Genomic DNA, 14,184 nt, shown 5'->3' with positions numbered 1-14,184 from the left:
AACAGGCGTTATCTGGATAAACTGAGCCCAGGTTGGGGATCTTAACGGTTACTTTTACGCCTGAAAAAATATTAAAACTTAATAAAGTGGCATATTAACAGCGCTACAGCTGAAATTAAAACAGCTTTTAGCTCTGGGTTTCCTGATATGGTGTGACATATGTGCAAACGTAACTACGCAGTCGCTTACGTACCCGAACGTAAACCACGCAGGGACGTAGCAGCAAAATTTAGGGGTAGTGCTGAAAGTAGGGGTAGGGGGAGTATTGGGACAGGGCCCTGGGAAGATTACAAGGGCCCTAAAAATTTGTGGCTTGAATTTTAGGGGTAGTGGTAGTGAGTAGGGCTAGTGGTAGAAAGTAGGGGGTGTATTGGCTTTGTCTCTCCTCAACTACAACAACTCTGAGGTGTGTTTTACAAAGCCAGAGCAACTTTGATTATTTTCCCCTCAGATAGCTGACTGGACATCATTGAGCTGGACCCCCAGGTCTTTCTCATGTACACTTCACATGAGGACTTCACCTTCCGGGCTTCTTGCCTGGACGACTTGTCTGGATTACGACTACGGCCGAGCCTTTCCTTCATCATGAAGTCAGGAAGCATTAGATAACTTTTTAAGAAGTCAAACTGAAGCTCAGGCAAGCTTTGTGAGGAGAAGCTGACTTGGATGTTATTCGTGTAGAAAGTAACCTGATGTTTCAACAATAAGGAAAACATAATGGTTACATGTAAGCAGAAGACGGAGAAGACACCAGCCCACAGCAGAACCACCTCCTCTGGTGTGAACTGTGTCCCTCGTCTGTCTTCTTCTACTTCTACTTCTAGTTCCTGGTGTTACCGCCAGCAGGAGCCGGTCTCTCTCCAGTAGGTCGGCCAGTCTGTGCAGCAGCCTCCCCCGGCCGCAGGAGTCCATGCTCCTCCACGGAGAGCCGGGCCGGCCGGCCGCCTTGGCCGCCTCCACCGCCTTATCAACGTCGGCCTGAGGAGACACCAGCAGAGGAACCAGGCGTCAGGACACGCGGGTCACTGTGGACCACGGGGTCCTGGGTCCTGGGTCACCCCTGAAATTCAGCTGCAGTTCACGTCCTGAGCCGCACACTCACTTATCCGGATCAAACATGACGAAATACATCAAAGCAGGGACCGTGATACACACACACAAACACACACACACACACACACACACACACACACACACACACACACACACACACACACACACACACACACACACACACACACACACACACACATAGCCGCACAGACACACACACACACACACACACACACACACACACACACACACATAGCCACACAGACATACACACACAGACACACACAGACACACAGACACACACACACACACACACACACACACACACACACACACACACACACACACACACATAGCCAAAGACACATAGCCACAGACACACACATCGGCCCGTTCACCTGCATGCTCGCTCCGCAGTTTTGGGGGGTTAGTTAATGGCGGTAGCCTAGCCTAGCCTAGCTGTGATTGGGTCCCGGGACTTGGGACAGTTGCTGCTCGTGTCTCTGCCTGTTCCCGTGTCTGTTTGTTTTTTCTCTTGCAGATTTCCAGTGCTCGTTGTGGCTTCCATGTGTTTTTTCGCGTCTTGGACTAGCAGTGGATGAAGAACCCTCACCCCCCACCCCCCCAAAAAAAAAAAAAAAAATATATATATATATATATATATATATATATATATATATATATATATATATATATAAATATATGTGGCATATTAATATAATAATATTATAATAATATATATTTATAATAATATTATAAATATATCATATATATTTTATATCAAAAATGCACATACATATGCTTTAGGTTCTTACCAGCATGGTATTAACCATTAATATGTGTGCAGACAAGGTAAAAAAAAAAGGCCTTTAATAAATGTTCATCAAGGCTGCTGGAAAAAAGCTAATTCTCCAGTCTAGACAGAGACTGGAGACAGATTCCTATCGGATGAGTGGAAGCTGTAGTTTTGTGCTACAAAGTTTTATTTCAACAACAACACCCACCTTCAAGTTCGAGTTTCCCCGTGTTTTTGCCTTTTTTTTTCTTTCTGTCTTGCTCCCTCCTGATTCGTGATGTCTTTTGGACGACATGTTTAAATGTCACCTTCTGCACCTGCCTGCACGCGCAGCCCTCTGATTGGTCAGATGTGGAGGACTGTCAGTCATTGCGCCGTCAAATGACAGGTCTCCTTTCTCTCCTCCGCCTCACGGTAGGACATAGGCTACAGTATGCGCATATGTCCTACCGTGCAAATGCGTTCCCTCGAGCAAAGTGTGGCCCCCGTTGGAAGATGGGGCCCTACGCTCAGCGCGTTTTGCAGCCTGCGGCCCCGGAGCCGCATGCGGCTCTTCATCCTCATTGTCCTTGAAAAAAAATCCCGAACATAAATAAATTATATTTCTGAATTCATTTTTATTAGTTTATTTTGTTGGGCAGTTATCTAGGAGTTTGAGTTGACGTCATCTAATTTTAAAATAACTATTTTTAATTTCTATATTTATTTTTAAAGCTGCAGCAAAATGTTTAATTTATATTAGAGTGGGGTAGTTTTTATTTTACTTTTTCACAGTTTAATTTATTTCAAAGTACGCCTAAAAATGCACGCTGCATTTCCGTTGTTATAGTTTTAGTGGTTGTAACAGCTGAAATAATAGGCTACATTTTAAAATAACTTTTAAAATCTCTGTTATTTCTTGCGGCTCCCGACAATTTTTTTGTAGAAGTGTGGTCAAAATGAGTCTTTTGCATCAAGGTGTATAAGAATGCTTGAAAAGAGTCTCCGTGTTCAAGCAGTTTACACACCAGATGCTGCAGAGACGCGTCCCCAGCTGCAGGTGCGTGTGTCCCGCAGGTGCGTGTGTCCTGCGGCTGCAGGTGTGTGTGTCCCGCAGCTGCAGGTGCGTGTGTCTCTTACTCCGTCCGCCTCCTCCACGTCGCACAGCTTGGCCCCCGTCGCCGGGTTCCGGGTGGGGAAGGTTCTCCCCCCGCGGGCCCGGAGCCACTGGTTGTTGATGAACACCTGCGGGCACGCAAGTGTCACATGCTTTAAACGGACACGCACGGATGTGTGTGTGCCTCTTCATTACCTTAGTGTGTGTGATCCGGTGGACCTTAACGGGCTGAGGAGGAGCCCGAGCCGGCCCCTGCTCCGGGCCCCCGGGCCCGTCCTCTGGGGCCCCGGGCCCGTCCTCCTGGGCCCCGGGCCAGTTCTCCGGGGCTCCGTTCTCCGAGCGTCCCGTCTGCGCCATCGCGAGTCTCCAGCGCAGTCCGCAACCAGTCCGGTCTGCCCCCTCAACCCGTCACCACAAGCTTTTATAAGAACCCCCGGCTCCACCCCCCCCCAGACTTGTTGCAGAATGAGATAGAAAAACGGAAAGAGCTGCAGTTAAAGCTGATGTTCTGCCCAAGTACCTAACTTCCACACAGCCCGGTCCACAGGGGCCACTCATGCCTGGAAACACAAAAATAAAACACCCGGAACTGATGAATTCATTGTCCGAATTTGTTGTTTTTAGTGTTAGGGTGAAAATCTCCAACTTTTCATGTCGTCCATTGTCTTTGGTTTATTATTTTGTTATTGCTCACTAGATTTTATTTTTCATGTCAGATATTGTTTTTGATCATTTTTTGTTCATAGCCTTAAGTTACATTGTTTTATGGTTATTTTTCAGTTGGACATTGATTCTTTATTCCTCATCTTCTGCATTTATTAGTGCATTTGTTGTCTTCATATTATATCACAAACCTAACCAATTGGATTTCCCCAGTTGTGGTTAGTGAACCACGTATTTAGAACAAAGGACACGTGAGAGACCAAGATAGAAGGTTGGGGGTTGTAGTTTCTTCTCTTTCAGGAAAAGCCGGTGTCGGATTGGACAAAGAGACAAGTCTCCAAGATCAGTCAACCACGGGAGTCTAAACCACGCCCTCTCCACCTCCACCTATATAGCATAAAAGTTTACGCGTTAGCCATGTGGTCGTGGTCTTTTTATATTTCACCTGAGATCCAGTCGACATTAATCGCCTCCGGATTAGTGGGTGCTGAACCGTGAGCTCATGTATTCTGTACAATAAACACTTCTGTTGAATTTTGATCAGATCAGGTCTTCCTTCCAATTTTTCAACATCCATCCATCCATCCATCCATCCATCCATCCATCCATCCATCCATCCATCCATCCATCCATCCATCCATCCATCCATCCATCCATCCATCCATCCATCCATCCTCCCCTCTTATCAGCCCCCCTAACACAGTCTCCAGGTCCGAGCACCACGAAGGCCGCGCCGCTCACTTGGATGCACCGTGCCGGGATTCCCACTCTCTTCCCATTTCACTCATGGGGAGAATTGCCACCACCAAAATGATGGTTTTACTAAAAATAATTTATCTTTTTTCAATGATACCCTTCAAGCCCCCTTCTTCTTGGTTTAAGTCACTGGACTCAGATGTATCAAAATTTCTATGGAAAAATAAAACATCACGTACATCACGTAAACTAGAGACTGTGGAGGTTTAGACTTAGCCAACTTCCAGTATTACTTCTTAGTTAATACGTTACAGTATATCTTAAAATGGTGCACAAGTCCCCCACTAGATAGTCAATGGCTGGATTCAGTGTTTTGTGTCACAGTGGTACTCAGTGGTACACAGTGGAATGGGCGCTGGAGCACCCATTCTCAGGTTTCTATGTTCTTTGTCGTGGATGTGAATGGATGACTGTTTTTACCATCTCCCGCTCCACACTGGGGGCTCTGACAGCGGTGGGGGCCCACTCCTGGGGGTGCAGGCCCCCCCACCCCAGAGTGGCCTGTGGGGAACGTGGGTGCCTATTTGGGCCAGTACCTCTGGCCCTGCCTCCTGGCTGCATGCTCCTCTCCTCCTCCTGCTCCTCTACATGACTCACCCACACATTCACTTAGATCCGAGGGGTTGGGGGGTCTGGGGCATGGGGGACACTGTCTTACATACTCCGGGACTGCCTGCTCCTCAGTTTTTAATAACATCTTAGACATCTCAACAGATATACACCTGACAAGGACACTTGCACATAGGGTCTTTGGAGGGGGGGCACTGTTTATTACTGCAACGCAGTTTAAAAATCTAGTAAGATTAGATATCTCAGTTTTCTTAAATGAGAAGAGGAGCTGAATGTCGTCTGCATAGAAGTGATATGTGATATTAAAACTGCGTATGATGGTCGTTAAGGTAGAATATAGAGAGTAAATACTATTGGCCACAGCACTGATCCCTGAGGGACACCAAAGGTCATGGGTGAAGGATCAGAGAAAAACCCCACAAAAAAGACAGCAAAACTGCTGTCCTTAGTATCCCACTGCTTGCTTCCACCTGTCTGTGTCTGTGTATATGTCTGCTATATGCTTGCTGACTTCCTGGCCTGAATTGAAAATTTAATTTATGGCGCTTTTACACTAGAACCTACTCAGCTCTACTCAACTCAGCTCGGCTCGACTCAACTCGGCCAAATTTCTTTTCAATAACGATTCATCTGGGCAGAAGTAGGAGGTTGGAGCGAAGCTGCTGTGACGTATTTGATTGTGTGATCTAAACGAAGAAAACAACAACACTAAAGATGTAGAACCTGGAGGAGATGATAGATGTGCTGCTGGGTCTGTGGCTTGTGTTCCATATCAAGTTAAAAATGAGAGTTTGTCCTCTCCTTAATGGTTTCTGGTTAAGCATCTATGATTGGTTTTCAAAGGTTTACTCAAAAGACTTTCCCCTGGACCCTAAACTAGCTCTCTTTGGATGTTCAGAACCTTCTTGGATTACACTCTTGAGGAACAACAGACGCTGATGCTCGGAATGGTTGTGGCTAAGAAAATAATCTTATTGGACTGGAAAACACCTTCCCCTCCTTGTTTCAAGAAATGGCTTAATGAAATGATCTCCATTATACATTTGGAAAAAACATGTTTCTTTGGATCCATATTAAGCCACAGGTTTCTGAAGGTGTGGGGTCCATTTCTGAACTCTATTAGAATGAACTAGCTAGACTGGGGCAAGTCTCCCACACTAATATGATCTGATAGCAGCCCTTTTTTTCTCTTTCTTTCTATGTGTTTGTGTTATTTGTTGTCTTGATGTGTTTTGTTACTGTGTTGGTTTTTTGTATATGGATGTACATGTATTCGTGTGGGTGGGGAGAGGTTGTGGGTGGGGGGTGGTAAGATGGAGAAAATAGCACTAGATATGATGCAAACTATCAGGAAGTGTACTGTAGAATATTTAAGTTTTGTATGTTCAATGAACTGAATTTGTGAGTTTGTATCTTATTTTTCTGACATGTACCATGCATCCGGTAAATTCTTACAGTGCTCACAATAAATATATATATATATATATATATATATATATATATATATATATATATATATATATATATATATATATATATAAAAAAGAGACTGAGAAGCTTTTCTTTTTTTTTTGTTTGTCTCTGTGCTGCTGAAAGTCAGCTGGAGCCGTGAGCAGCTATGAAGAGACAGAGCTCCTGGTAGATCTGGTCGTTCATTATCTCCGTCTAGATCCCTTTTTAATTCTCTCCTCAGCACCAGGTTTATGAACATCTGCACCTCAGAGTTGGACCATGAAACAGACTTTTGCTGCAATTGCTGGTTGAATAAAATTAACAAGAAGCTGCAGAGTCGTTCTTTCACTGATTTCCTCCTCCTGACTCAGACGTCTGACTCCAACCCCCCGACCAATCGGTGACCTGTAGTGTGATGACTCAGCACGCCTCGACCCCCTAGTGGAGAAGCGCAGAACGCGAAGGCGAGGCGAGTGGAGTCAGGCTGAGTAGGTAGTGGAAATCCAACCCCAGTCTGACCCTTCTGATCTTGTGGCCCTCCCCGTAGCAGCTGTGGTCCTAAACAACCAGGCCTATTCCAGATAAAGCAGGTGTAATAAAAATGAGTACATAAAACAGTATGAGTACAATAAACACACAAAAAACAACCTTTAGGATCATTTCAAAATAAATGGCTGATTCTGACTGTTTATAATGATCAAATTAATCTATAAGTACTAATACAGTTCATCCAAAGCATCTTTAATTTTAAAACAAATCTCAACAAAGTTTGCTTGCATTTCTACTACTCTTTGGTCCCTCCTTGAGCCCAACTGTCCAAGTTTACCACAAATACAACACTCATCTGATTCTCCTATTCTAAAAGGTTACAGTTTGAATTTTAAACACAGCAGTTTAAGCTAAACATGGTTTTATAGAATTCAAATGATACTCGAATGAATTAACAAAATGTTGCATGTAGTTGTTTTACACGCGAAAAAACATACATGGTTGGGATGTTATAAAATTTGGTTAATGATATAAAAGGAAAAAGTTGCTCGTGGGTATGGGTGACTGGACACAGTCTCAGCTTTCTTTTTGGCAAACTATTTAGCCAGGGTTTCATCACCGGTGCAGGCTTTGACATCAACATCCATTCAGTGTAGAGTGCTCTGTGAGCTCAGTTTGCGAGGGGAGATGTGTCTACCCATCAGCCCTCTGTCATCCCCGCCCTCACAGGCTGACAGATCTGAGCTAGCAGGTCTTTGATGTCGGGAAGAGATCCTTACTCCTGGCCGTTTCTCACCAATTCACATAAATCTGCCCACTGTTAGAGTGAGTAAGAGGCTGCTTTGTGTTTACGGATTAAAGTCATTTGCAAGTTTATTCACCAATAGTGTTAAGTGTAAAGACTTTTATACGTTGCAGTCCAGTCACTCAAGTGCAGCTTGGGGAAAAAAAGCCACTTAGTCTTTCTTGCTATTTTACTGTAATATTTACTACTGGGTATTAAAAACAACAACAACAAACTATATCACACAGGAAACTCCTTATGTGTAGAACATCAACAAGTTTTCAAGTTCAGGAAAATAGTTTTACAAGAAAAAAACTGTTCATATTTTATATGTACAAGGGACTTTTCTAAACCAGGAAATACCCAGCTTCTTGATCCAATCATTACACAACCAGATTTCACTCACCTGCAGTGGGAAGACCTTTGCAGGACTGACTGAATTCAGACACTTATCTAACAATATTCTGGTTCCTACTCCAGGAGTCTTTGACAGTGCACTAGATGGGCAACGGAAACAATGAACTTGAGATTGGTGGATGCCAACGGGTTTCATGACTGTTGTAGAGGTTTAAATAAGAACTTGAGATACTTGCTTATGGCTTACTCTTAGGGTTGCCAACATCCAGATTTGCAAATGAGGGACACCTCCTGGCCGCCCGCCACAGGCAGGCGGGCGAAAAATTTGGGGGTTTTTGGGGGTCAAAAACGCATAAATAACAGCATTTTGGCACAATACCTATAACAGACTATACAAACACATTAGGCTACTGTATTACACTAAATACACTTACAATAACAAGATTGTAATAACACCTCATGATCAGTTTGATCAGTTTTGTATTTGAGGTATACATGTGAGACACTTATAGTTTAAGTATGTATTTATTTTTGGCACAATGTGCAAAATATGACAATTGCTGTCTCATTTTTTTTGTGTTTTAACAGTTTAAAACAATATAAACAGTGTAACAGCAATAATCAATTAAATCGTAGGCCCACTAGTGCAACCATGTTGTGCAAACAGTTTTAGGTTATTGCCTAGCCTACTTATTTGAAACTATTTGATTAACTTTACAGTAACTTAACATTTCTTTTTTTTCCAACAAAAAAAGTGCAAAATCAGAATTGCAATCTTCTGAACAACAAATCAACAAGGTGCAATATATAACACTGAAAGCAAGCAAACACACACACACACACACACACACACACACACACACACACACACACACACACACACACACACACACACACACACACACACACACACACACACACACACAAAACAGCACCGCGGACAGTGTCTGCCTTCTCCCTATCTCTGTCTCTCCTTAAGACTTAAGTGTCCATCATTGGGGCCGGGGCCTGGGACATCCACGTCCTCCTCTTCATATTCTATCTCATCATTTTCACGTCCTGCTGCAGCAGCGCTCATTTTTCCGTGCGAGACTAGATGTAAATATTGGCACGCGTTTCATTTCCTCACAAACCAACGCAGCACACCCACATCGCGTGCGCACGCCCATACACACACACAGAGACTGAATCACACACACATAAGCACGTGAGCACTGCATACTGAGCGGTCCTAGTAGGCAGGCAGACAGACACACAATGCGCGGCGCACAAAGAGAAAAAATATATGCATCCTCCCTTTACCCGTGCGGCCGCTGCGGCGGGACAAAGAGCGTCCCGTGCGGGATGCGCTCATTTTGGCTCAAATGCGTGGTGTCCCGCCTAAATCGGGACGGTTGGCAACCCTACTTACTCTGTCCACAGTCAATTGTTAGCAAGAAGCTACGTCCACAAAGCGGTGTTCGTTGCTAGCCCAGCAACACAGATCAAAAAGGTTAACTCGGGAAACGTTGTAGTGAAATAAAAATAAAGATCTCTGTTTTATTACTCAGTCTCAGAGTGTACACCCACTGGCATGAAAAGTAAGCTGGCTAAAAACACTTGTAACTAATTGCTAGAGTGAAATAGGAAGAGAGTTCCGTCGGGTAAGATCATCCTCTATTTTTTTTAAGAGCTGAACATAATTTAGTTCTGTTAGCTCTGACAGCCTAGGGGAGATGTTTATGCCTAAATATCTGATGTTTCCTGATTGTAATTTAGTAGTGGCTATATTGTGGAAATTGCAGTTGATGCACAAAACTGTGGATTTAGACCAGTTAATAGAATAGTCAGACAGAGATGAAAATCCGGCACGACCGCGGGAAGAAGCAGCCAGGGAACCCACGGCGGCGGACCGGGACCCAGGCAAACCCCGGCCACCCAGCCCGGGCCGGACATGCGGCCAGGAGGCCCGCACCCCCCAGGCCAACGACCCCCACGAAAGCGGCCGTCCAGGACCAGCGGGGCTCCCAGCCGCAGAGGCAGCGGGGGGGACCGGAGACGGGCCCAGAGAGAGGGAACCCCCCAACAGGGCGACACCCGCGCGGGCCCGACAACGGAGGGCCCCAAACCCAGGCATCCCATTCATCCATCCATTCACCCATCCGATTTCCATAATAATAATAGTATAATATACTAACAATAATAATAATAATAATAATAATAATAATAATAATAATAATAATAATAATAATAATTGTAATAACCATCTTTGTATAATAATAATATTAATAAATTATTCCATTTTGTTGTCCTGCCGATGGAGGCCCAAATCCTCCATGGCAGGACCCTTCCACACCGCATTCTCACCGACAAGGACGCACATTCATGCACCGTTTCCCCCTCGCCGGGGGGGGTCCAGCACCGTTCCCCCCTCCCCAGGGGGGTCCAGTACCGCCAGGAGGCACCCCAGACCGCGCGGCGAGCCCCACCAGGCCCATGCACCACGACCCGCCCGCCGCAGGCCGACGAGGGAACGCGGGTGGTGTGGGCCCCCCTCCCGCCCCTGGTGTTGAGTGCATGTGGCTAATGCAATAAAAAAAGGGAGGGGGAGGTCAGGATATCATATTGACGATGACCCCCCCCCTCCAAGATGCTAAGTATCCTTGTTAAATGTATTTATTAAATGTTGAATGTGCAGTATCTACGGTGTTATTAAAACCGTGGGGCGGGGAGTACCAGGCCACGCGGGACAATGTCCCCCATGCCTCGGATCCCCCGCCCCCTCAGACCTATGTGCATGTGAATCGTGTAGGGGGGGAAGGAGGTGGAGCGGAGGCCAAAGCCCGGAGGCAGGACCAGCAGAGCCGGCCCTGGAAGGACGCCCACGCTCCCCCACTGGCCATCCAGGTTGAGGGGGGCCGGCCCTCCGAGCCGGGCCAGGGCCCCACCGTACCTCCACGGCGACCCCGGCGCAGCCAGAGCCCCCAGGCGTGGGGGGAAACGGTCTAACATCCCTCCATTCATACTGACAACATAAGACATAGACAGCTGAGAATGACTCCACCCCGCCGCCGCGCCCGCCCATGCACCCCCTTGCCAGGGGAGGCACGCCCCACATTCACAGCCCGGCCCCCCCCGGAATGGACCGGATCTAAATTTGTAACCTGCTCCTGATGTAACTTTGGCAGATTCATTTTTTTGGTCGTTCCTTATTGCTCGTCTAGATCCCCACCAGAGGCCCGCACCCCAACCCCCCAAGTCGACCCCCAACCCTAAGGGCTACGGGATCAGCACGGGTTCTTCACGCACCATGCTCCAAAACTCCTTATAGAATTCGGCTGGAAAGAAGCCTGGGCCCGGAGCTTTATTGTTAGGCATATGATGAAGAACTTCAAATCTCATGAGAGCGGCAAATCTAAATTTGTAACCTGCTCCTGGTGTAACTTTGGCAGATTCATTTTTCCAAGAAACTGATCAATGGATTGGTTGGATGGTTCGATTTGTGATGAATATAGTTTACAGTAAAAATCTTCGAAGACTGAATTTATTGAACAGAGATCATGAGTAATCTTCACTGATTGGTCCTTAATGGATGTTATGGTTGTTTTTTCCTTGTTCACTTTTAATTGATTGGCTAAATATCTCCCTGATCTGTTGGCATGTTTAAAGTTCTCTAGACAAAGCATTTGTACCAGAAAATACTTTTCTTGCTTCCCCAAGGAACACTTGCTGATGTTTCCGGTTGGTCGTTGTTTTGCAAGTATATGTCCCATTCTTTTTTTTTTTAATTAACAAAGTCGGGGTCTTTAAGTAATGATATATTAAATTCAATTCAATTCAATTCAATTTTATTTGTATAGTGTCTAATAAAACAAAAGTTGTCTCTAGGCGCTTTCCAGAAATCTTCAAATCTCCAATTTCTGGAAGGTGGTGTGCTTCCCTTTTTCACCAGGGTGAAAGAAACTGCTGCATGATCGCTGATAGTAACGGGATGGATTTTGGATTCTGAGATATCTCTCATCCGAGAACTGCTGACTAAAAAGTAATCTAGCCTGGAATATGAGTGATGGACTGCAGAGAAGAAAGTGTAGTCCCTGAGAGTTGGGTGAAGAGAACGCCTTGCATCGCACCCAGATCGTTCATATATCTAGTCTATATTGCTTAATAATAGTTCCGGACTGCCAACTCCTGTGACTACCTGCATTACTGAGCCTGTCCACTCCAGAGTCCAATACCAGGTTGAGGTCTCCTCCAGTGATGACTGTGTTTTCAAGGTGATCAGAGAGTGAGGTGAAAAAAGAGTGAAAAAACGAGGAGTCATCAACATTTGGACCATATACATTAGCAATACAAAAGTTCATATTTTGAATGCGTAAAACTAATATTATAAATCTACGTTCTGGGTCTATGTGTGTGTCCTTTAAAGTAAAATTAAGAATCTTGTTAATGAGAATAGCTACCCCTCTTTGTCTGGAGTTGCAACAGGCTGAGAACACATAAGGAAACTGTGCTGTGATGTGTATCTACTGTTGTTTTAGCTAGATGGGTCTCCTCTAGCTCCTTGATGTCCTCTTTTGTATATTATGTCTAAACGGGTATGTTGCATGAGCCCATGTAGGCTAGTACTAATGTGTGGTGCATATGTGCGTGCCATGTAATTCTATATAAGTGCCATGTGTGTTCATACCAATTTATATCATACCGATGGCGTTTGTGTTCACAAGGCAACCGTCTGTTGCGGTTCAAAGCTGTTAACAAATGCCATGCGCAAACCAACTGTTCTGTCATTGGTCAGAAATGAATGCGGAAGGAGTTTCCTCTTCCGTAACCCGGGAAAAACAACAATGGTTATAAAGCTCCTTTCACATAAAGGGCGCAAAGCGCAGACCACCGCCGGAGATCCCATTCATTGTGTATGTGCTACCGGTGCAAGAGTGGAGCGCTCTGCTGCCGAGCTCAGCGGTGCGCGAGAGGACACCTGCCGCAGCATTTGCACTGCGCCTGCTTGCCCGAATTGAAATTATTTTTATTTCACCCTGCCCCGCTGTGACAACATCTCGGCGGGTCCAATGGGAGAGAAGGGAGAAGAGAGAAAGTTGCGTCCAATAGGAGAGAAGGTGGTTGAGGCTCTGCGCCGACTCTGCGCCCTACCCGGCGGTGGGCGAGGTGCAAACCGCGCTCTATGTGAAAGCAGCTTATGAGTGAGTTGTGTCGGTTGCTGTGTGGATTATGTTTTCACAACAAATGAACCGCTCCAGGTCTGGAATGGAAGCGAGCCGAGACGCCTCTCCTAGGAGATCTCGGCTCACTTGTTTTGTGCCGCATCCAAGTGCGATTGCTGTGTTCACATGTACCAAACCAACCGATCTTTAGGGGTAAACGCTCCCTCCACTGCTCCAAACGGGACAGGTGTGAAAGCACCCTAAGATAAACAGAAAATGCAGCAGGATGTGTTAAGATGCGGTTTAGCTGAGGATCCAAATGCAGGAGAGAGGGAGGCCGGAGGCAGGAGTTCTAAAAAAAACAGGATTTATTCAAAAAAACAAAACACAAAAGCGCTGCTGGCAGGATCAAGAAACTGAAACAAAACAGGAATCCAAAAACCACAGGAGACATGGAGGGAACAAACAGTACGGACCGACAGGGAACAAGGGAATGACAAGACCAGATATACTCAGGGGATAACGAGACACGACGAGACACAGGTGCAGACAATCAGGGCCAATGGGACACAGGAGGGACAGAACTGAAACTCACAAACTGGGGGGGAAGTGTCAAACCCTGACAGGATGGGACATAAGGAATAAAGAAAGAAAAGAGAGGACAAAAGGGTGGGTGAAAACGGGGAAAAGGGGTGAGGTGGGGGGGTGAGGTGAGTATTCAAATGTAGATTTGGAGGGCGGGCGTTCTGCTATCAGGCACCATTACCATGGAACCAACTTCCAATCTGGGTTAAGGAGGCTGACACCACCTCCACCTTTAAAACTAAACTTAAAACCTTTCTGTTTAGTAAAGCCTATAGTTAGTGTTAAGTAAATCTCTAGTTAGTGTAAACTCTAGTGTGTTAGAGTCAGTAGTCATAGTTGCAGCTATAGAACAAGACTATAATAGTTAGCCTCTGTGGCAGGGTGGAGAGGTTGATGGGACACACGCACCTGTGTCCCATCCGCCTGAGTGGCTGCCGCTCTC

General features: G+C 45.6%; 1 protein-coding gene across 1 annotated transcript in view; it reads right to left on the bottom strand.

The window, feature by feature from the left end:
• The window catches only part of aldh1a3 (aldehyde dehydrogenase 1 family, member A3), a 37,406-nt gene extending 34,104 nt beyond the window's left edge, over positions 1–3,302 (bottom strand). Inside the window, exons 1-3 of the mRNA XM_061735837.1 lie at positions 3,141–3,302; positions 2,969–3,073; positions 838–978 (exon numbers count right to left, since the gene is read on the bottom strand). Coding sequence (XP_061591821.1) covers positions 838–978; positions 2,969–3,073; positions 3,141–3,302 — 408 coding nt within the window. The remainder of the gene's footprint in view (positions 1–837; positions 979–2,968; positions 3,074–3,140) is intronic.
• Positions 3,303–14,184: the final 10,882 nt, after the last annotated feature.

Source organism: Cololabis saira, chromosome 2 (assembly GCF_033807715.1).
Source record: "Cololabis saira isolate AMF1-May2022 chromosome 2, fColSai1.1, whole genome shotgun sequence".
In the NCBI taxonomy this organism is placed as follows: Eukaryota; Metazoa; Chordata; class Actinopteri; order Beloniformes; family Belonidae; genus Cololabis; species Cololabis saira.
Note: the sequence above shows the minus strand (reverse complement) of the source record. Positions and strands in the feature narration are given on the sequence as shown.